Source organism: Condylostylus longicornis, unplaced genomic scaffold (genome assembly GCF_029603195.1).
Source record: "Condylostylus longicornis isolate FDR11 unplaced genomic scaffold, ASM2960319v2 ptg000031l, whole genome shotgun sequence".
Classification (NCBI taxonomy): Eukaryota; Metazoa; Arthropoda; class Insecta; order Diptera; family Dolichopodidae; genus Condylostylus; species Condylostylus longicornis.
Window position 1 is genome coordinate 6,932,160 of NW_026578000.1, and position 22,376 is coordinate 6,954,535.

The 22,376-nt window shown below is 25.7% G+C and overlaps 1 protein-coding gene across 6 annotated transcripts in view; it reads left to right on the forward strand.

Annotated features, from left to right (window-relative positions):
• The window catches only part of LOC129608241 (uncharacterized), a 43,730-nt gene that overhangs the window by 13,900 nt on the left and 7,454 nt on the right, over nucleotides 1-22,376 (forward strand). For 4 of the 6 annotated variants that reach the window (XM_055519619.1, XM_055519614.1, XM_055519615.1 and 1 more), the window contains exons 3-10: nucleotides 15,450-15,606; nucleotides 16,815-17,114; nucleotides 19,477-19,575; nucleotides 19,659-19,760; nucleotides 20,976-21,074; nucleotides 21,253-21,351; nucleotides 22,041-22,139; nucleotides 22,227-22,325. In XM_055519619.1, the coding sequence (XP_055375594.1) occupies nucleotides 15,495-15,606; nucleotides 16,815-17,114; nucleotides 19,477-19,575; nucleotides 19,659-19,760; nucleotides 20,976-21,074; nucleotides 21,253-21,351; nucleotides 22,041-22,139; nucleotides 22,227-22,325 (1,009 nt within the window). In that variant the 5' untranslated portion in view covers nucleotides 15,450-15,494. The remainder of the gene's footprint in view (nucleotides 1-15,449; nucleotides 15,607-16,814; nucleotides 17,115-19,476; nucleotides 19,576-19,658; nucleotides 19,761-20,975; nucleotides 21,075-21,252; nucleotides 21,352-22,040; nucleotides 22,140-22,226; nucleotides 22,326-22,376) is intronic. The other 2 variants (XM_055519618.1, XM_055519617.1) reach the window with 2 other exon arrangements.

Sequence of the window (22,376 nt, forward strand, 5' to 3'; positions counted from 1 at the left end):
AGTTCAAAAACAGAATTCAAGATTATGTTAACATCAACGAGTTTAAGCCTCCATACAGTATATTCTATACAGCTTTACAACTCATTTTTTACAAGCACATTAATAGTACAATACTTTATTTTTGCAATCTTCTTTGAGAGTCAAAGGTAAAATTTGTGCTTAAAATACTTTTAACCCAGATTCTTACTTTTAGTAAGAAATGAAATGTCAGCTTTCCTCGGTTCCATTCCCATTTCAATATAAACTTTAAGCCGCTAATCTGCGATATTATTTATTTGGAAGATAACATTTATTATTACCTCGGTTTAGATTAATTTTTTTTTTTCATATTGTTATAATTAATTAACAATGTGAAATTTTTATATTGTTATAATTAATTACTTTCTATCTTGATGGTGAAATCATCTTAGAAAGTAAATTATTTAAGGCAAAATAAATTATGTAAAAATAGATGTTCGAAATGTTTTTGTTGATTCTAGTTTGCCGAAGAAAAACAATGGAAAGGGTACACGCGTACTTTTAATAGAAGAGAGAAATTAATCATCAAAAAAGTTATGTTAATAATTGTACTTTAGTAAATAATAAATTTAAGTTAAGTCTTATTTGCCGTTTTTCAGCAATAAAAGCTGAAAAAACAAATGACAGCGTATTTTTGGGACGACCATGGATTGTGATGTTCTTATATATAAATTCCTAAATTCTATTTTTGTGAATTTTCTTAATTTTTTCTTAATTTTTGGAATAACAAGTAAATAATATTTAGCGTTAATAAATTAACTTTAAAAAATACATGTGGACTCGGGTGATCAATGATTAAGCCCAGTAAATCAATTAGTCCAATTTTTATAAAAAATCGTTAAAAAGAGTAATTCTTTGGTTCTTTTCTTCAATGATATACAATATATGTATATGTAACTGTAAAAACTAAACTGTATAATAATATTCACTGTATTTTATAATGTTAAACAATGTTCAGTAACTCTAATTTGAATACGAATTTTATATTTTGTATAAATTAAACAAAATATTTGTAAAAAAAATAAGATAACAAAGTTTACAAAGAACTTTTGACGCTCTTTTATAAAATATAAAATATAAATGATTATTAAATTCAATAAAGCTCAAATCAAAACTACGATCAGAAATATGCTCATAAATTATAAAAATTATTATTATTTTGCTTATTATAGTCTTTTAGTTGAGTAAATTTAATTTATGGGTAATTTTAAATTAAATTAAAATATAAAAATGTTTTCTTCTGGAATTTAAATCTATTAAATATTTTTTTTTATAATTTTGAATAATTCATTTTCTTAGTAAAAATTTTATTAACATTTTATTATTGGTTGATAAAATAAATTTTAAATAATTAAAAATTTAAATTTTATGTTATTAATTTTTTATAAATAGGAATAATATTCCCATACAAAATGACAAGGCAACAAAATTATGACTTATATAACAACAAATTATAGCCAATGTGATCGGCTCTCATGTTTTCCTGATATACACTGAAGATATCTCTTCTTAAAGCAAAATATGTCACAGTGAAAGTGAAATTTTTCATATTTTCTTCCCCCCCCCCCCCGCACAGTTCGAAAACTAAATTTATAGAATGATGACATTCGCTGCAGATTCAACCTTGATTCAATGTCAATAAATCAATGATTTTTACCAATTAATAAACATATTAAATAAATTATCGAATTTATAAAAATTTCACCTTTCGGTAAATTGTTTCGAACCTTTATTTATAATATTTTTTATATTTTTTATATATTATTGGTTCAATTAAGCGTTTTTATTCATGTTAGAGCTAAAATGTTATACATTGTTAAAATTTAAATAATATATTTACTTACCGAAAGCTTCAAATCTTACCTACAATTTATTTAAATTGTTATATGTTATGAATAAATATGAGGTCGTCTTGATATTAAATTAATTTGATTTTTCAGTTTTTTTTGTATGGTTTTGTGGTTCTCTTGCCGGTTTGTTTTTTTGCTTCAATTTAAATGATTACGAAATTTAGTAAATTTATTGAAACTAAGAGATAAAATTTTTGTTTTGTAAAAAAATAAAAAATTATTATGAAATTGTAGTTTTGATTAAGAAAATCAAATAAATATAAAGAATAATAATAATAATATCAACTTGATCACAATTTTACTAAGTAGTAATAACTTTATCATTAAAATGAATTTAAAATCACACAGTGATTGCTTGCTGTGCTTTAAGATATTTTTTGTAATTATTATGAATACCCGCAAGTGAGCAATATTTAAGATATTTTTTTGTATACCTTATACAAAGTATTTCATAATATATTTAGAAATATTTCATCTTAACACTTAGATGTAAGTATTTTGATTTCGAGGCTCTATATGAGTACAAGTGAAACAATAATGAACTTCGTCCATCGTAGGACTTTGTGCATTTAACGCAATTAATGAGAACACGAAGCTCAAAATTTTAAAACCTTTATCGGAACGGCTCTTCCGGGAAGTAAGCGGCAGGAAATTTAATTTAAAACGTATTATTAGGAATGAAGTGGGCTGTTCTCATCATCTTTATTTTATTCAGCAAGAACAGTACGGAAATCGCCCATAAAAAGATTATCTAAGTCCATTGCGGACTTAATTATCATATGTGGCATAAATTGGGGTTGGTAGGGACCGTTTTTAAAATTGAATTTGAAATAATTCATTGGCATTTCATTCAAATATGAAATAAAATTGAAATAAATGATAACTTTATATATTCGATTCTTATGACATGAATCAGAACAAACAACAATTCTATTTTGTATATACATACTATGCAAATGCAAAAAAAAAAACGAATTGAATTTTAATCTCTTCTTTATGGACTAATTTGCTTTCCATATTATTCACAAAGATTATCTTTATAAAGTCAGCTTTATGTGCCACAATGTCCTACTTCTTTAAATGAGGTAATCATTTATAGAATTTAAAATAAAATATAAGTATGACTTATTTTTTTATTAAAAAATTCTATTCCACATAATATACTCGTATATATATATATGTACTCGCCAATAATATTATCCAATGGCGAATTTACATGACGTCTGATTTAGAATTATTTTTTATATACCTACACTCTAGATTTAGAATGACAACAAGATCACAATCAATAATAATTTAATATAATAAAAAATTACGAACATATTCAAATAGATAATTTTGACTTCAGTATTAAGTGGGGATACATAAAATGTTTAAGCAAATTGTTGTTCAATTTGAAAAAAAAATAATTTTTTGTTTGCTAATATAAACCTTTTTCCAAAACCTAATAATAATTGACATTTGAATTGATCATTATGATTATTTGAACTTTTGATTTCATTTTGTACTTTTTTTGGTTCAAATTGTGAATTCAAGAGTCTTTAGAAAAAAAAAATATTCTACATTTTTTTATATGTATTAATAAAATCATTCAGCAACAATTTATCATAAATGGGTAAATTTTATAAAAAAAAATTCGTGACTATCGTAAAAATTATAATTAATAAAAGAAATTGATACTTATTATTACAAAATTTTGTTTTTTTCATGCCATTTTGAACAGAGCTAATTAAAAAGTTCGCAAGAGGAGGTACATTGTAAATTAAAAGTATCCGAGGAAAGCATATTGATCAAATCAATTGTTTAATAACTGACGTGACTAAATAAAACGTGAAAGAAGGTTTTCGAAAATTTCAAGAAATGTGTTAAGTTCAAAAATTTCTAGTCAAATTTTGTAATCTCTCTTAAAAAAAAATCTTTAAAATTTTTAAAATATTTCTTTTAATATAAAGGTTTGAAGGTGTCGAAAACGAATATATAAACAACTATATTTTCTAGCGCAATGTTCTGGTAAACCGAAATTGTCCATATAAGTTTCAACAAAATTCTACATTCATTTCGAAAACAAACGACTAATGTCACATCTGACCTTTAATTGACCTTGGTATTTTCTTATCACAACATTGTTTTTGCAAATATCTTCGTGAAATTTTGTATTATTGCATGAAAATGCTGAAGATCACCAGTTGAAACACTTTATTGAAAGATCATAAGACTATAATTTGGAGAACATCGGTCTTATGTATTCAACTTATATGCCAGAATCATTTGAAGTTTTTATTTATTTTTGTCTATCATATACATTAATCAAAAATAATTTTTTAAATGAATTGTTTTTCCTTTATTTCATTTACTCTTAAAGAGGAACAATGAAATGAAACAAAATTATTTAGCACATTTTCCCTCTCAATAAAAACCACTTTTAAATATGTATTATGAAAAAATCGACCAAAATTATATTTTAAAATTTTTTGGAATTATCTACAAATTTAATTAACACTATACGGATTAAATACAAAAAAAGATTAATTTATTAAAGTTAAAAAAATAAAATTAATTTAAATGAAATTCGTGAGATTTTTTAAATTTGATTGAAAAACAAAAGTTGCGGAATCATAAATTTTATTCACAAAAGTACCTTGAACTTTTATTGTAAAACAAAATCAGACAAAATATATTGTAATTAACACTAAAAACATTAATATAGAACCAGATAACTTTGAATAAACTAAAAATTGTTAAAAGAACGTTAAAGTTGGATCAAATCAGTCGCTTGTAAGAAAGCATTTTTCTCTTTGACAAGGAAAAATACTGCTTTTAAAAACAGTCTACGACATTATTTAAATTATTTTTTCTCATATTGCAAAATGTATGAAATTATTGCATATATTAGGGGTGACCAAAAGGAAAACATTGAAAGAAGTGATATTAGTCTAAAATTCGACAGTAAATAAGCTAAAACAAATAGGTATACTCTTTACTAACATAGTCTTTTTACCTCACATAGAAATTTTGAAAATCTTGTAGTTTCGGAAATATCAGGCACCGGAAAATGGCGTTTGTATTTTAAGAGTCTAAAGCTTTTAGATGGGGAGAGAATTAGGTAAAAATTTTCTCCTACAGATATAAGCTTCCACCAAAGGTCATATTTGTATAAAAAAATTCAGCTTTCTTTTTAAAGGGTGTAGAAGTTTCATAAACAGACACGGAGACAGACGAACGTGTGGACGGCCATTGTGAAACTAATAAGCATTTTTTTATCAAAATTTTTTTTTGAAAAAGTGCTTAAAAAGAGAACAATAACTTTGTTCTAATTTTTTATTTTTGTTTTATTTTTAAAAAAAAATTCTTATTTTTCATCAATTCATACATTAATAGACATTTTTAAAGGTTCACGGTCAAAAATTTCAAAAAAATTATCAGCGATAATGCTTAAAAAAATCAACAATACTCTGACATAATATTTATTGTGATTTTTTTCTTTTTTTTTTAGAATTACAATTGCCATTTTAAAATTTAGGCTTAATTTTTTTGTGTGTTGTTTTTTGAGGAGTGATGTATAGCAAAATAACTTATGAGTTTGTGTATTTATAATTTTTATATTATAAAAAATTTGTTTGAAAAAAAAAAACATTTTGCAAAAAAATTGTTGAAGGTCATCCTGATTTTAAATGTTTAAAAGGTATTTTTTAATTTTTGTAAAATTTAATTGGGATAAATAAATGATAATGATGAATCGTACCTTAGGATAGTCATTAAACTTACTAATTCAGCAAATTTCTTATTAATGTATACAATGTTAAGCATTTTATCGGAAAGTAATTTGCAAATAATTTGCAATTTGTTTACGGATTCTTTAATATGATGAAAATTTCTCGTCAATTCTATTTCTTATTTAAATAATATTTTATATCCTAAATTTTAAAATTGTAGTGATAAGCTATTAAAACACAATTCAGCTTATAAAGCTATTAATTGCTGAATTATTTAATAGCACAATAAAAATGCCATCTTGATGTAATTGTTAAGTTTAATTATTATATTAGTCTTGAATTGCTGAAACAATAATTTTTGTATAAGATTTCAAACAAAATTGAAGATTTGTAATACCATCCATAATAAAAATAATTAAGTATATAGAATATTTATATAAACATATTATATGATAATCTTGTAGTTAAAATTAAAAAAAAAAACAAAACTTGTATTTTCGGTAATTAATTTAAATAATTATAGGTGTTATTAGCAAAAAAAATTTAAATGTATAGCTTTGCAGAAATTAAATAAAAATTTAAATTTATTTCGGCAGTATCAAACGTAATTTTCAAAGAATAGTTGGTTAATTTTTTAAGTTTTTCTATCGGTTAATCCGTTCAATTTTTTGTCGCTCAATAAAAGCGGGCTATAAAGATCATCCATAGTGAAATCATAATACTGTTTTTAATATGGTAAAACTTCGTTTTTATAGTAAGCATAGCCACTTAGTGGTACTTATTATATTTTACGAAAATTATTTGTTAAATCAAGTAAGATACCCTGACTTCCATATTCCCAAAGTACGGTATTAATACAGTATTCAGCTTAGAAGTTTTAATTGCTGAATTGCGTTATAATAAATATTTATTGCAATTTTGAAGACGCGGAAATAACTCAAACATGATATTTAAGATATAGACTAACATTGTATTGATACACAATTTTTTTCTGGATAATTTATTAAAATTTAATTATTTCAGGAAATCTTCCCATCATAAAACTTACCAAAATTACTTCAATACAAGAACGAATGAAACAGGTAGTTTGTTTCAAAAAGTTTTGATAATTAGAATTTTTACTTTTTCCTTTTTTACATATTTTTACATAACCATTTTGTTTCATTCAATTTTCATGTTAATTAACTTTAATTATCGTTTTTGTTTGTTTCTAAAGTTCGCGTGTTCAGAAATTTTAAATAAATCAACAAAAAAGCAAAACAAAATGTAAACACTAAAAATTTCATAAAAACACAATAAACGAGTATCTACTCCGATCAAAATGGTAAAAGTTCCAAATTTAATTAAAATACCCACTAGAAAATTTACATACTTATGTATGTATATAAAAATTTCAATATAATTAATATCAAGATTTTCTTTGAAAACTTATATGATAATTTAATGTTGAATGTCTTTATGTTACGAGTATATAACGGAGAATAAATTTTTCTTTAAACACTTTTGATGAAAAGCGCATTAACTAATTCGAACATTGATAATTGGTACGACCGACATGAATTTTGTATAGCCGATTGAATAATACCCTGCACCTTTTATATAACAGTATAGCAATTACTCAAACCTGTGAAACGATTCTATAGAAACTTCACGGATATGTCTGACTTATAATTGGATACGCGACTGCCGAGTTTCATGAAACTAGCTTAAATATATTTCCATATATATAGAATTTGCTTTTTGAGTCGTATCAGAATCGATACAAACATCCCATTAAAATTTTTAGAACATATGTAGAATGTAACTGAACACAATTATACAAAGGTTCATATTTATTTCTTTATTAGTTCTTCAAATATTAAAAATAAACTATTTAAGCTATATGGCAGCTACCCGAATCCGTTGGCCAAATTGATCGAGTAACAATAGGGTCCGTCCTTGACACAAAAGAAGCAACTTGTGAAAGTTTGGTCATTTTCGCTTTATTCCTTTTTGAGTTATCGTGTGATCGAGCGGACGGATAGTCGGACTTACTAGTCGTCTAAATAAACGTAAAATTTTACGCTGAGGAAGAATATATATAGATGTCTATACCGAAAATGACTCCATCAAGTGGTTACAAACTTCATACCTAGGTTAATCTACCCTACACGAAGGTGCAGGGTATAAAAATGCCTATTTTTATCTTATTTGAATGTAAATATGATCGTGATTTGCATACTTTTATAGAACATTCCTTTTGAGAAATTAGAAAAAAGTTCTGAACGAATAATGTCAATTAATTATAATAACGCTTATATTAGTATTCATCCTAAAAGTATGCAACAATAATTTGAGAATAATTCAAGTAGAAAATTGCTCCTCTAAATAATAAATTATTTTCACTTTTATACCTAAGCAAATGTGCTATTCTAGAAACCAATGGTTTGAACCGTTTTTATTTGTGAACTGTTATACGGCTTTTTGTGGTGTGTAATATAACAAAAATTTAAATATCCAAATAATATTTTAACTGAATTATGTTATTATAATAATTTTGCGTTATTAAATTGCCGGCATGAATAAATATTTATTTCAAAATTCAAAATATAAATTCATTTTTCACAATTGCACTAAAATTTATGTATACACAATAATATTAATTATTAACTTATTTAACATTTTGCATAAATATCAAAAAATACCATTCTCAAAACCTTGAATATTTGTTATGGTAAAAAAAGGGGGTTAAAACAAGCAGAAAAACTATGAAGTTAAAAAAAATTTTTATAATAAATTGTAAAATTCTAAAATGTTCTTAAAGTGACATTGACATACAAGTGAATTTCAATTTACTTAAAATTTTTTTTACAATTCTGTTTTAGTAAAACAAAATAAAAAATAAATAATAAAAATTTATGAATGTACAAATGCATTGTAAGTTTATTTAAAAATAATTTAGAAAAAAATTAAAAAGAAATTTAAAATTGATTTTTATTACATTAAGGCAAAAAAAAGCTTTCGCAGTATGACGCATACCTTAGCTAACAAAATTCTTTCTTCTTTAAGCTTACTTAAAAGCTGTTTAAGTGTAAGCTTAGGATGCCAGTTGAGTATACAGCTAACGTACGACGTTAGCTTTAACGCATCCCTTTCTGTTTATAAAAGTTGCGTCATGTATTTAAGTACTACCGGAAGTATAATTTTCTTTTTATTTTGGACGATGAGACTTACCATCCCTGTTTGAAACTACTGTTCGGGTTTGCTTGTTTATTCACAAGTTTATTGAAATTTCAAGTTCATGTTTTGAATACATTTCCATTTAAGACATAGATACATTCAATGGCCTTTTCAGATATTATTCTTAACAGAAGTGTTTGTTTGGCACGAATTCATGATTTGTCCAAAGAATAAGTAGTGTAAAGGTGTTGATTTCTTATTAAAATTCGCGAACATTAGAAACGAAGTAACAGTCTTATAATATACAATAAAATATACTTTGTATAATTATCCATTTTATTTTTTTTAAACTCCTCTAGCCTTTAATTCCGGTTGACAATAAAGTTTTGTTTGTTTGTTTTTAATACGAAAATATGCAACTTGACCTACATACATTTGAAATGTTTATATGTTCAGGGGGGTATTTATTTCCTCAATAGTATTTTCATGCAAAGGGAACTTGTAAAAAAAAATTATCCGTATTTTATATTATTTAACAAGACATAAAAAACTTTAAATAATTTTAACAATTCATAACAGTAAAATGCATATACAATTACTGTTATACTAAAGTAAATTTCACAGAGAGTAAGGAAGAGTAAGTGAGGAAAAAAGAATTCCTCTCATTTCCTTCTACTGAAATGTTAAAATTTTTTAGTAATAATATTATCGCTCCCTCCATTTCCGTTTGAATAAAAGTTCGATTATAAATATACACATTTTTGACATTATTATCTTTTTTGTTTTCTTGTCACTATGAAAACAACTAAAATTAATACCTATGCATAACAATAAATACACAAATATGTATAAATAATGTCTAGCCTTTTTTGAATATCAATACATACATATTGAATTTTACATTTTATTGAATATTGTTAATATTTTTCTATATTTAGTTTGTTCCCATTTAACGCATATTCTAATTTAGTTTTGAGTAGCTTTATTCTTATATACTCGTAATGTGCATAAGTACATAAATATATACATATTTTGTACATGTATGTATACAAGCAATTTCTTTTACCTAAGTGCGTGAACGGGTTGGTATAAATGACATGATATAGAAATTGTATACGAAAAAGTTTATTCCCGATTTTATTGTTTTTTATTTTCGATTAAAATAATTTTATTTTTTTACTTTCATTCGTGATTTCAAAATAAGTTAAAGCTTCCATGAAATTTTAGAGACGTTACATATTTAAGTAATTATTGTGTGCGTTACGACCTATCTATTCAAATAGTTTTGTTTCGTATTCGAAAAATTTCCATATCCTTTTTCTTTTATAATAAAATTTTTAGTAAGTAAATGAATTCCAAAAAAGGATTTTTAGCGACATAATAAATAATATTAGTCAAACCTATATTATATTACTTGTATAAAAATGTATAATATTTTATTTAAATGAAATTCCATGACAGCCACAAATTCATTCATATAAATATTATTTTATTAAAAATAAGGATTTGTGTTGAATTTTTTGACAGTATAGGAATAAGGTAACATTGTATAAGATTAGAATTTTTATAATTTCAGAAATATGAAAAATACTATAAATTTTATTAGCACCTTAACATAACGATAACTTTACTTACTTAAATGAAGTGTTGTCTCTCTGTCATGAGAATCAATTCAGAAAGGGGGTATAAAAACCGTACCACCTATGACAACAGGGCGGCACAATCAGTTGGCTCAGATTACATCCAAACTATACTGGAGCTGCCTTATTGCAGTTGTGGAATTGCCACTGGTGAGCAGAGTCAAGGTCATTCGGGTGCCGGGTCACAGTAGACATGCAGGTAACGAGATTTCAAATGGTTTCTCGCGGAAGGCATCTGGGGCTGACTTTGTGCAGCCGCTACCTGTCTGTGGTCAGCCTTCTTTCGCCGCGGGAGCCAGGTTTCAAAGGGTGTCGTCATGCTAAGGTCTTTCTTCCAGCGTGCTCCTGGGGGTTGACCGCACAGTTGTTGGGATAAACAGTGAAGTATCACCTGCATATGCTGGCGAAGTCGGGCTTCCCCCTGTAGATTTTGTGGGTACGGTGACGAAACCGCTGTGTAACTCTTTTGAACAGGGTTTCTTAAGCGATCGGGAACTGCTGTCCAAATCCCTTGGGGATATCTTCAGCTTTATATTTGTAACGGTGGATATTATAGGTGGAAGCGTGGGGAGACTACAATAAGTCAGAAATGGATACGGTACCCTGTTCGTTTTCCATAAAAATCTACAACCTGCAATCTAATATGAAATGTGCCTCATTTTAAAATGTACTCTTTTGGGAATAAAATTCTGTGTAAACTTGAACTTGCAAAGCGTCTAATAAAGAATTTATCCGAGCTGCCTTATTTAAACGCCTATTTTGTGAATGTCACGTTTTTGTTACATCTATTTTTTCACTTTACTTGAAATTACAATGTTTAGTACAAGTAGGTATTTAAAACTGCATAGATAACTATGCATTTCTGCATGGTGCACTTCATTAAGCCACTCAGAGAAGTTTAAATTTTTGATAATCAAAAGCGAATAATTTTTAAGTTGTAACTTTTAAATGAGCCATTAAATTTATTAAGAAAACTGAGTTGAAATAGAGTTAGAAAAATCCAAAAAAATTTAGATTTGGAAAAATTTCATACTCAAAAACAACCAAAACCGGAAACTAAAATTTTTTAATTTTTTTGTATCCTAGTTTTGTTTTTTTTTTTCGCGAAAATTTATAAACTAGTCTTCCGTACCATTTTGTACCAAGGATATTGAAAAATATAAAAAAATCTGATTATGATTTGGTGATATTTTTTCATTTCATTGCTTTACTTTTCCTTTTTAGGTTGTTCGACTACAGAAACATACAAGAAATTCAAGGATTAAATAAAGGATACTATACCAAATGTTAAAAACTTTATGTTCAAATACGTACCATAGATACTAAAAAACACCAAATTTGAAACAGTTACATTGTCATGAACCGTCAAAAAGATATTTCATGTATTTTTTTTTAAAGTATAGTTTTCATTTTAACGTGTGAAATTTAGTTATACTTTGTACTCAATGTACAAAATTTTTGCATTATCCCGTGAATTGATTTTAATAGTAAAAATTCAATTGTAAAAAATGAATTTGGTTTATCAAAAGGAAGGTTTCGTCAGCAAGTTGATTGAAACAATAATAAATAATATATAAATTACACATTTGTCTATTTTTGAATTTCCGAATTCACTGAATATGTAGCACCTAAACTGGATACGAGTATATAGAACTGAATATGGAGAATATCATTTCATTAATTTCAAATGTTAATTTTATACACCCTTAAAAGGAACGCGCAGTAACTACAAATAAAAATCAAAAAATGCAAATGATTCCTGTCTGTACATTTGTCGCTATTTTTGTCGTACATCTTTATTGTATTTTATTTAATGTTAGTTGGTCCCTTTAAACTGGTTGTGTTTGAAGTTCTTTCCAACCATTTTCCTGTCAGTTATTTACTCTCTTATTTATTCGACCTGTAAACTGGCCACATTTGTTTAGTAAACTGGTGTATTATTTTTACATTTAGTACCCATAAATAATGTCCACAAATAAAACTTTTTGTTTATTTCTTATTTTCATTACCAGCAATAAAATATCAAACAATTTATTAAATAAAAGTTCATTAAAATTGAATACAATAAAATTTGATTGAGTTACTCTTCTAGTCGCAAAAAAGCAGCATTACAAAAAAAAATGACAGTGTTGTAGTCAGGGTGAACACAAAGGAAAAGGTTAATTTTTAATTTGTTTTCGTGTTATTTTAAAAATTTTCAATAATTGAAAAATTTACCTTTTTATTTTATGTATATATGTATATTTCAGTAAATCACAATAATTTTAGTGTTGATTCATATCGATGCATACAATGGTGTATAAGCATTTTGGGAACGAATTAAAAATCAATTTATTTCAATTCATTTTATGGCTCAATTTTGATTTAAATCAAAAACTCAAATTTTAATTTGAAAATTGAAATAACAAGTTGATTAAGTGAAATGATATTTTTATTTTCTCTGTTATTTAAATTTTATATTTGTTTACATTAAATTTGCTAGTTTTTGCCTAAAAAATAATGTTACGAGTACATTTAAGGAATTTAGATAAAAAATATTCGTGGATTTTTTTAGGTTAAGAAGGAATATCAATAGATTTTCTTGTAATCTTTAGAAGCTGCCAAAAAATCAGGCTTTCGCAGTTCACCTTCTAAAAAAATCATATTAAGTCCAAAAATTGAATTTTTAAAGATATTTGAGGAGGCCTAACTCTTAGAAGGGGGGAAGTTAGAAATTTTCTTCCTAAAATATGAGTTTCTCGTAAAAGTCCCACTGTACCTAAAATTTTAGTTGAACCGTTGACGCATGATATGTTGTTACCCATATATATATTTTGATCCAATTTTTTAAAAAATATACTAGAAAATATGTATTAGTATTAGTATTAGTGTTAATATTATTATAGAGTATATTGTAGAGGTCATGGCAAGATATAATACAATTTATGTGTCCACACAAATGTAAAATGCTTTACAAATAGTATTTCAATGTCACGTATACATACATATCCATACTTAATATGCAAATATTCTCGTCCTTCTTTTATTAATCTAATTTTATTAAACGCGTTTAATGTTTTTTGTATGCAAATTTAATGCAATTTAAATTGATTTTAATAAATTTTATAAATTTGAATATTTTACACTTATTTAGATATTGCAACTTGTAAACACACCTAATCACATTGTTTAGTTGTTTTAATGAAAAAAAAGTCACTGCTTTGAATTTTTATTATTTTTCATTGACCCTGTTATATGAAAATTATTATGTAAATATGAAATTTACCTCAGCTAAATATGTATAATAATTATGTAAAATTTACCTCAGCTTGTATATGCACATACGTGTTTACAATAAAATTATATGTCAAGAAGAAAGTGCATTCGTGATATGAAGTCAATTTTAATTCAAACAAATCGAACTTTTTATACCCGTACGAACGTATGTTCGAAGGATATACTAAATTTGCCTTACCGTTTGTAACGCTGAAAAATAACGGTCTTAGATATAGACTCAAGTGAATGTTTTTGATCAGCGTCGAATTCTGGGTTGATTTAGCTTTGTCTGTCCGTCCGTCCGTCCCAACGACAACTCAAAAACTAATTGAGCTTAGTTCACAAAATTTTCACAAATGATTTATTGTAGTGAGTGCCAGAACCCTATTTAAATTGGACATGATCGGGGTACCGGTTCGGCCATACAACTTCAAAATTTATTTGGCTATATCTCAGAAACTATAAAAGCTGTGGTATTGAAATTTCGCACAAACGAATATATTAGTAGGGCTAATGTGTCTGATAAAAGTAGTTGAAATTAGTTGGCTCCTTCTGGTACCTGCCATACAACTTCAAAAGTTATTTGGCCGTATCTCAGAAACTATAAAAGCTGTAATACTGATATATTACACAAGCGAATGTATTAGTAGGGTCGATGTGCTTTATAAAATTCGTTAAAATTTCTTGGCTCTTTCTGGTAGCTGCCGTACAACTTCAATAGTTGTTTGGAACACACAGTATTTTGAAAAACACAGTACTAAAATTTTGCATAAATTAATATGGTAATACGGCAGCTTAAAGTCATTGTCTGTCCCATAGTCAGTTATGGCTTATTTATTCGCACATAGGATAACAAATTCGTACAGGTATCACAGAGCTGACAAGGTCAACTCTATTTTTTCTCGTTTTTTTTGTTTTTTTTAGAAAGTTGGAACCGGTGGCCCCTCTCATCTCAAGCTATTCTGGCAGTGCGAATTTCAGTATTACATCCGTCCAGATTCGTGAAATCTCAGCGGATGTAATACAAATTAGTCGAACTACAGCCTTACACGCGCATAGCAGATGTTCCGCAAACTCAGCCTCTTCCAAGCAAAGGTGACATAGCTCATTCTGCATTTTGCCCACCTTTTTCAGATGAGTCATGGTTAGACAATGTCCAATGAGTATCCCAACCACCATATCGAACTTATGTGAATGGTGAAATGTTCCTATATGTTACAATATTCTTAATTAGATTTTCTTATTCAGAACTTTAGGGCCACAGCAAATTTTAGCCAGGTTCACTGTTTTATGAGAGTTTAATGCGTGTACATAAGCGTCCTCAAAACTCTGATCAAATGAAATTAATCAATAATTGCTGCTTAAATCCTGTCTTGAAAATTTTCCTCTCCTCCGATCTGCACTTGTACTAGTTTATTAATATATATGTTCAGTGCTTCAGTGTTGTGTGTAAAAAATTTGATTAATAAGTAAATTTTGTATTTTAATTATTCTTCACTTTATTGAGATCATTTAAGTTTTAAATGTCATTTTGAAAGTTTTTTGTTTAATTTTTTAGTCAAAAATATTATTTATACTTTATTTTCTAAATACATGCATGTAGTTTTGTTTATAGAAGCACTTTTAAAATAAATTTTAAATTTTCGGCACATTTTTTATCGAAAATGGTTAAGTTTGCTAAAGAGAAAGGTTTTTTGGAGGAAAAAGTAATTTAATACATATTGTTGCTATATGAAATTTGTAAAATGGAAAATAATGTTTAATTGTTTTTAATTTTTATTTTTCTTTATTGTGGCACATTTTTGATTGAACAGCCATCATTTTGTAATTTTCCAAGAAAAAAATTTCGAAAAATAGACATGGTTGCCGGATTTGAACAACGACCATGGACTCCAACGGTAAAAAGAGGAAAAATTGCAGCAGAAATGACAACACCTGGTCCAAATTGTGTTTTGCTTCCAACATTAGTTGGTAAGTTGATAATTTTTTTTTGGTATTGGGCACATGTACAATGTTGGTATACACAAGTACCAACATTATTAAATTTACACACAACACAGTTCAGATGCGCACAAAAAGATGTAGTTTTAACGTTTGTTTAACACTTTTTTAAGTGAATTGAAAAAAGATTCATTTGTTTACACTTTAGAAATTTATTACTCTTTATGTATTGGTATTGGTCTAAGTCTAAGAAAAATAAAGACGTGCGAGCCCAAAAAGAATTATTTATGTAAATGTTGTTAGTTGAGTCGTGCAGGATAAATTTTTAACACCGTATAAACATTGAGCAGTATCTAACTTTTAAAAAATTTGTTTTTTTTTTTAGAAAAAATCAAATTTCGTAGATTCTACGTTGAAATAAGGTTTAATAGTGTACATTGAAATAAGAAATTTACAAAAATTTTTCTCAAAACTGCTTGAATACCTTGTCATTTTGTCCTTTCTCATGAATAATTTAAACAAATTTTTCGCAAATTAGCAAAAATCGGAACAACGCGATAAGCTTAATTTATTTGAATTAAATGCTATCTTAATTCTTCTATCTATAACATTTTGGTCCACTTTGACCGCACCTGTTTATTTATGCTGTTAAAATTAAAAATGTTAATAAATTTGTTCAATGTTTTTCTCAGAATTGTAAAATTTGATTGATATATAGGAGAAATCAAGAAGTATTTCTTCAATTAAAACAAAATCGTAATTTTAGAAGTTTTCAAATTCACTTTCATTTTCTTACCATAAATTCTTGTGCTTGAAATATCTGATTATCCTTTTAACTGAATGTTTTTTAACAAAATATATAAAGTGAACGCCAAAATAAATATGGAACACATTTTGAACTATAACCACTTTTAAAATTGTAGCATTGAATTGGGTTTATTATATTCAATGATTATAATGTTGGTTATAAAGTAAAGATCCTTAACAACTTCAATTATTAAATTGAAATGGGATAATCGAAATTTTATGTTCGATTCTCATTTTTAAGTTTAAAAATTAAAATTAAACATTTAAACTACACATTATAAGTACGAGCGATATTGTTAACTCAAAACAGGATTTGTTAAATGTACATATAATATGAAACACATAATACAAACCATATACATACACATAAATCATATACATATACTGCGTTATAATAAAAGAAAAATGTTTTTTTTTTAATTACTTTTTAGGTAAAAAAGTTACAGATTCGAAGAAACAGGCAGCACCAGCATTTAGTTTTGGTCAACGTCATAAACAACCACCTGGTACTATTGGACCAGGACCAGCTCAATATAATATAACAGGTTTAGGAGCAAAAGGTAAAGATACACCACCAGCAATGTCATTACAAAGTAGACCAAAAGCAATGCGAAAATTTGAAACTCCAGCACCAGGAGAATATGAAGTTAAAGTAACTGCAGTTAAAGAATCAGCACCAAAATATACATTTGGTTTGAGGCCAAGTTCCGATAAAACGGGTATCTCACCAGGTAAATTATTTTTATTATTTTCTTCTGTAATTTTTTTATTTCAATATGGTGTACGACAGAGATTAAATACTTACTAAAAACAAAAAAAAAGAATTTTGTACTTTAATTTCTATTTTGTTTTTATATATTTTAACATTTTATAAATTTAAACACTTAAAATAATTCATAAAAATTTAGTCATGCAAACTTTTGATAGTAGATGACGTTGTAATGTTATTAATTACACTTTAATACTTCTATCGAATAAATATTACTTTTAAAAATTTTTCGGTTAATACGAATTTCCTGAGTTTTATGATTTCATTTTAAAATTATTTATCGATTGGGTTTGATCTGTGCTAATTTAAAGGTATTGGATATTTGTAAATTTCATATTTCGTTAAAAGAAAAAATTTAACATATTTAAATATCCAAACTTTTCGGAAATGCCTTGAAGATTGAAACTCATTCCTAAAACTGGAGCTGAAAAATACTTTCAATCAATGTATATTAAAGACGTGATGGCTCACCAATGATTTGATGGCATTTTTTCTTAGACAATAAAAAAAAATTCGAATATAAAACTTCATTTTTTCACAACAGTGAGATATTCGCGGTTATGAAGTAATTATTAAGAACTACTTGCTACTGAAATCATTTGGAATTAATGATTTATAATCAATGAGATCAGTGACACGGAATCCCAGTGCTATAAAACACATTACAAAATCTCAAGAAAAAATTTATTAATAACATATTGATAATAATAATTATATTAATAATTAATAATAACAATATTGCAATTAATAATAAAATAATAAATATTAAAAATCAGAAATTGTTATTTTAACATTATATAAAAAGAAAAACTTGCATGACTTAATTTTTATAATATCTTATTTAATTATTATTAAAAATTATAATATTATTAATTTTTCTTATTTATTTTTATACTAATCATTCTTGCAAATCATTATTAACATTGTATAATCATAACATACGCTTCATATGTATAATTTATAATATTCATCGTCATTGGAATTCATGGCTTAAATCATCTATAAAAAATAAAAAAAAACTCATTTTTTGTTGGGGCTCATTCATAACATGAAGAAGATAATGTAAATTACCAAAATATATTTGTATGTAATATAATATGTTGTATATTATTTTGTATGTTGAATGATGTTGGGATGAACTACTACTTGCACTACTATACTTTAGAAATATTAACTTTAAAATTTAATCATGTTATATGGTTAATTACTATGTTTATTATTGGAAAGAAATGGATTTTATAATTTCTGCATAAATCACCAGTTTGCATTTGTGGTAGGTTTTTTTTATCCTTTAAAATCATTACACACACACACAAAAAATTTTTTTCACTTATTCCATGTCTTTATTTTTATCAAATATTTTATATTGAGTTGCAATATTAAAAAACAAGAAACAGAGTTGTAAAAATGAAATTCATTTTATGATGTTATAAATTTTAAATTTCGTTTGAATCGCTTATCAGATTCGTATTCTTTGAATCGTGTTCTTTAATCAGCGTCGACTTCTGAGTCGATTTAGCTATGGCTGCCCTTCATTTTTGTCCGTCCATCATATTTACATTTAATAAAAATTTCTAGTCTCTAGCTTTTAAATAATTTCACTTTTCAGTACAATTAAACACCTTCTGAATAACTATGGGTATTGCAGTCGGAAGCTACTTCACATGACGATTTTGTAAGCGCATGTTTGAATTTATTTTATTTGAGTAACTATAATTTTGATTGTAGAGCCAAAATTTTATATAAGTACCAATGTTGCCATAATTGTACATACAGATAAAATTCGATTTTTAAACTCTGTTCCTTTAATCATTTCATTACTTTATTATTTTTGTTACAATGTTTTGTTGCGAATTACAAAAATTTTCTTATTTTACATAAATTTGAGAGTACATGTCAAAATTTATAACGTTATGTATATGTGTATGTACATACAATCTAAATTATTATTCTCGGATTTGTTGGTTTGTAAATTTTTAAATAGAATGAAAATGGCATAATGAATTTCATATTTGTGTTTATAATCATCGTGGTATCTAAGGTTTTAGTGAAATTTTGAGTATGGAATGTGTTTGATACTTTTTTTTTCAACTTATTTTATTTCACGTTATGGTTTTGAGTTTTGTTTTTAAATGCACTAAGTATGTAGTTGTAAATGAATTATGTTATACATACTTAATTTATTTTGTAATTTTGAAAAAAATTATATTCCAAAATTAAAATTGTGTATAAAAGTTCTGAAAAAAAAATGTAAAAAAAAATTAAGAATTGAAAAGTAAAAAATAGTTTTCTTTTTTAAAATTTTCTGTATTAAAATTTTATAGCGCCAAATAGTTATGCACCTGAAAAATACGATACAAAATATATGAAAGCAAAGTATTCCTTTGGTATAAAACCAAAAATTTTTATAGATAATCTACCAGGTAAATATTTTCAATGAAATTTTTGATGATTTAAAATCAAAACTAAACGAAAGAAGTAAATAATTAATATTTTCTCATCTAAGCTCCAAATTGTTACTATATTGAAAAAGTTAATATTAAAGAAAATTCACCAAAATATTCGTTTGGAATTAAACCGGTGTTAAAACCTCTAAGTACAAATCCAGGTAAATTAATTTTTTCTTTTAAATTTTTATATTTTTTTCCCCCGAATCTATTCAATGTTAAATATTGTATTTTTTATAGTTTTAAATGTTATTTTCGGATAGGTACACCCCTTACGAAATTTTATTGTAAATTGAAACTGTATTTTTGTTCTTTGTACTTACATGTATTTTTAATTCAAATTTTAGTGTTTAACTTAACAATTCAAATTTATATCGAAAGAAGTTTAAATTTATTGCAGATATGAAAGTTGAATATCATTTAAATAATATACGAATCTGATATAAAAATTTTATCAATTAATTTAAGTACATGTATGTGTTTGTGTGAAAATATAAATGTATGTAAATGCGTTATGAAATATTTGCATTTATGTTAGGGCTGACAAGAGAAATAAAAATCGTTTATTTCATTCGGGCACTGACACGAAATAGTAACTGTAAAAATACAAAAGCACTAATATTTTATTCTACATATACGAATTCGAAATAATTGTTTTTATATTACTTTTTAAAATGTTTTGCAAATTGCATAACGCTATGCCTTTTTAGTTTCGCCTTTAAAGAAAGTCTAAATTTGATTGTCAAAGATAACAAATTCAAAGCTATTGAAATTTTCAAATTAAATTTTAATCTAATACATTGTAGTAATTGCGCTCTGTTACATTATCTTTTATAACAAATAAGAACTCCTGCTTACATGGTCTAATGCGCTTAATTTACAAGATATAGACTAATAAAAAGGTTAAAAGAAATGAAGTGAGATTTTACAAATAGTGATTACAAAACAAAAAAAAAAATACTTTACAAAAATTCTATGCAAAACTAAAGAAATTATAATGTATACAACAAGTTAGCATGTTCAAAATAAATACCTAATAGATAATAATTTAGTTTCTTATTTAAAAATTCATTGTCCTTAAAAAACAATTTTGAATAATTCAAGGTGAAATCTAAATGATTCGTTGTTACTAATTTTTGTATAACAAAGTGTAGAAAATATTATTATTTAACATTAAATGTAATTCTAAAATGTAAAAGTTTTAATAATTCAATTAAAATTAATAATAATAAACTTTAAATTTAATTTAACAATTAATATTATTAAAATACATTTAAAACTAAATGAATTTGTAAAATTTTATTCAGAAATTTATTTTGAAATAATCTTTTTTTTTCGTCAAAAACAAAAATATTAAATTAAAAAAAAAACAAAAGCTCCCGCAGATTATTGTCCAGAAAATTCAAATTTAGATCATTCAGTATCATATTCATTTGGCTTGAAAACGATACCAGAGAGAAAAGACGAGACTCCAGGTTAGTTTTTTAAAAAATTAATTTGATTATTTTTTTCAAAATAATTCATTTATATATATATATATACATATATATATATGTATATACATGAATTATTGAATTATATGTTGTAATTTTGGTTCTATTTTTGTTTCAAATTTATTTTTTTATGCTATTTACTTTTTGTTTTTGTTAAAAGCACCCTCAACTTATATGCCCGAAAAGTATTCACATCATATTTCGCCTGCTTATTCATTTGGTGTAAAAGTCAATCATGTTAAACATAATGAAAATCCGGGTAAGCTTGTTTTTGTTTCTGTGCTTTATACTTTTGATTTTCACTTTTTAAATATTACATTCTCATTGTATCAATTAATCTTAAATTTTCAATTAATTTCGGAAATTTTGTGTTTATATTCAAAACGTAATTATTTAGATGTAAAATTTTGAAATTGAATTCTTAATTTTAGCGCTGGAGAAAAGCGAAGAGTTTAAATTTCCATTTAGTCATTTCTTGTAGTCTAATTTTTCGTAAAATTATTTAAATTGTTTCAGTTTTAACATTTCGTATGAAGTTGTTAATTCCCTCAACTTCTCATATTTGATATGTTAAAGCAGGTTAGTTTAGTATTTTAGTTTGATTGAAATTCAGTTGAAAGCTTCCATTTTGCTGAACAATCGCTTTTCAAATTTTTAAATAAAATATAATGAATTTGTATTATTTGAATGACCGAGCGATTCAGCTTCTTAACATTAATCATTTTGGAGTTAGTTTCAACGGTAATTAAAGGGAAAAAACATGACGTGTTTTTGGAAATACTCGTATATGTGCTAAAGTAAAGCCGGTAAATTTTGAAACACTGTTCTCACTAGTAAAATCGTTTAATAAGCAATAATTAATAATATAAATTTCAATATTTTTATTAAAAGCTTGAAATAATTATTTTGATTTTTTAAAAATTTAATATAATTTATATACATGTAAAGCACCTGGAGCATACGCACCAGAAAGAGTTCATCTCGATGGATCACCTATGTACAGTTTTGGTTTAAAAACAATTTATGAACACAAGTCTGAAACTCCCGGTAAATAATGGAAACAAAAAAAAATTTTTTACACAAATTAAATGCGTTTTTTTTAATTAATACATTTTTTTTCTCTGGCAATTTTAGCACCAGGCTACTATATGCCTGAGAATGCTAAATTAGCTAACGCTCCTGCTTATACTATTGGCAGCAAACATATTTATACTGTAACTTCAGAAACACCAGGTAAATTTTATTTATCATTATAAATTTAGTTTATCCAATAAAAAGCAATAA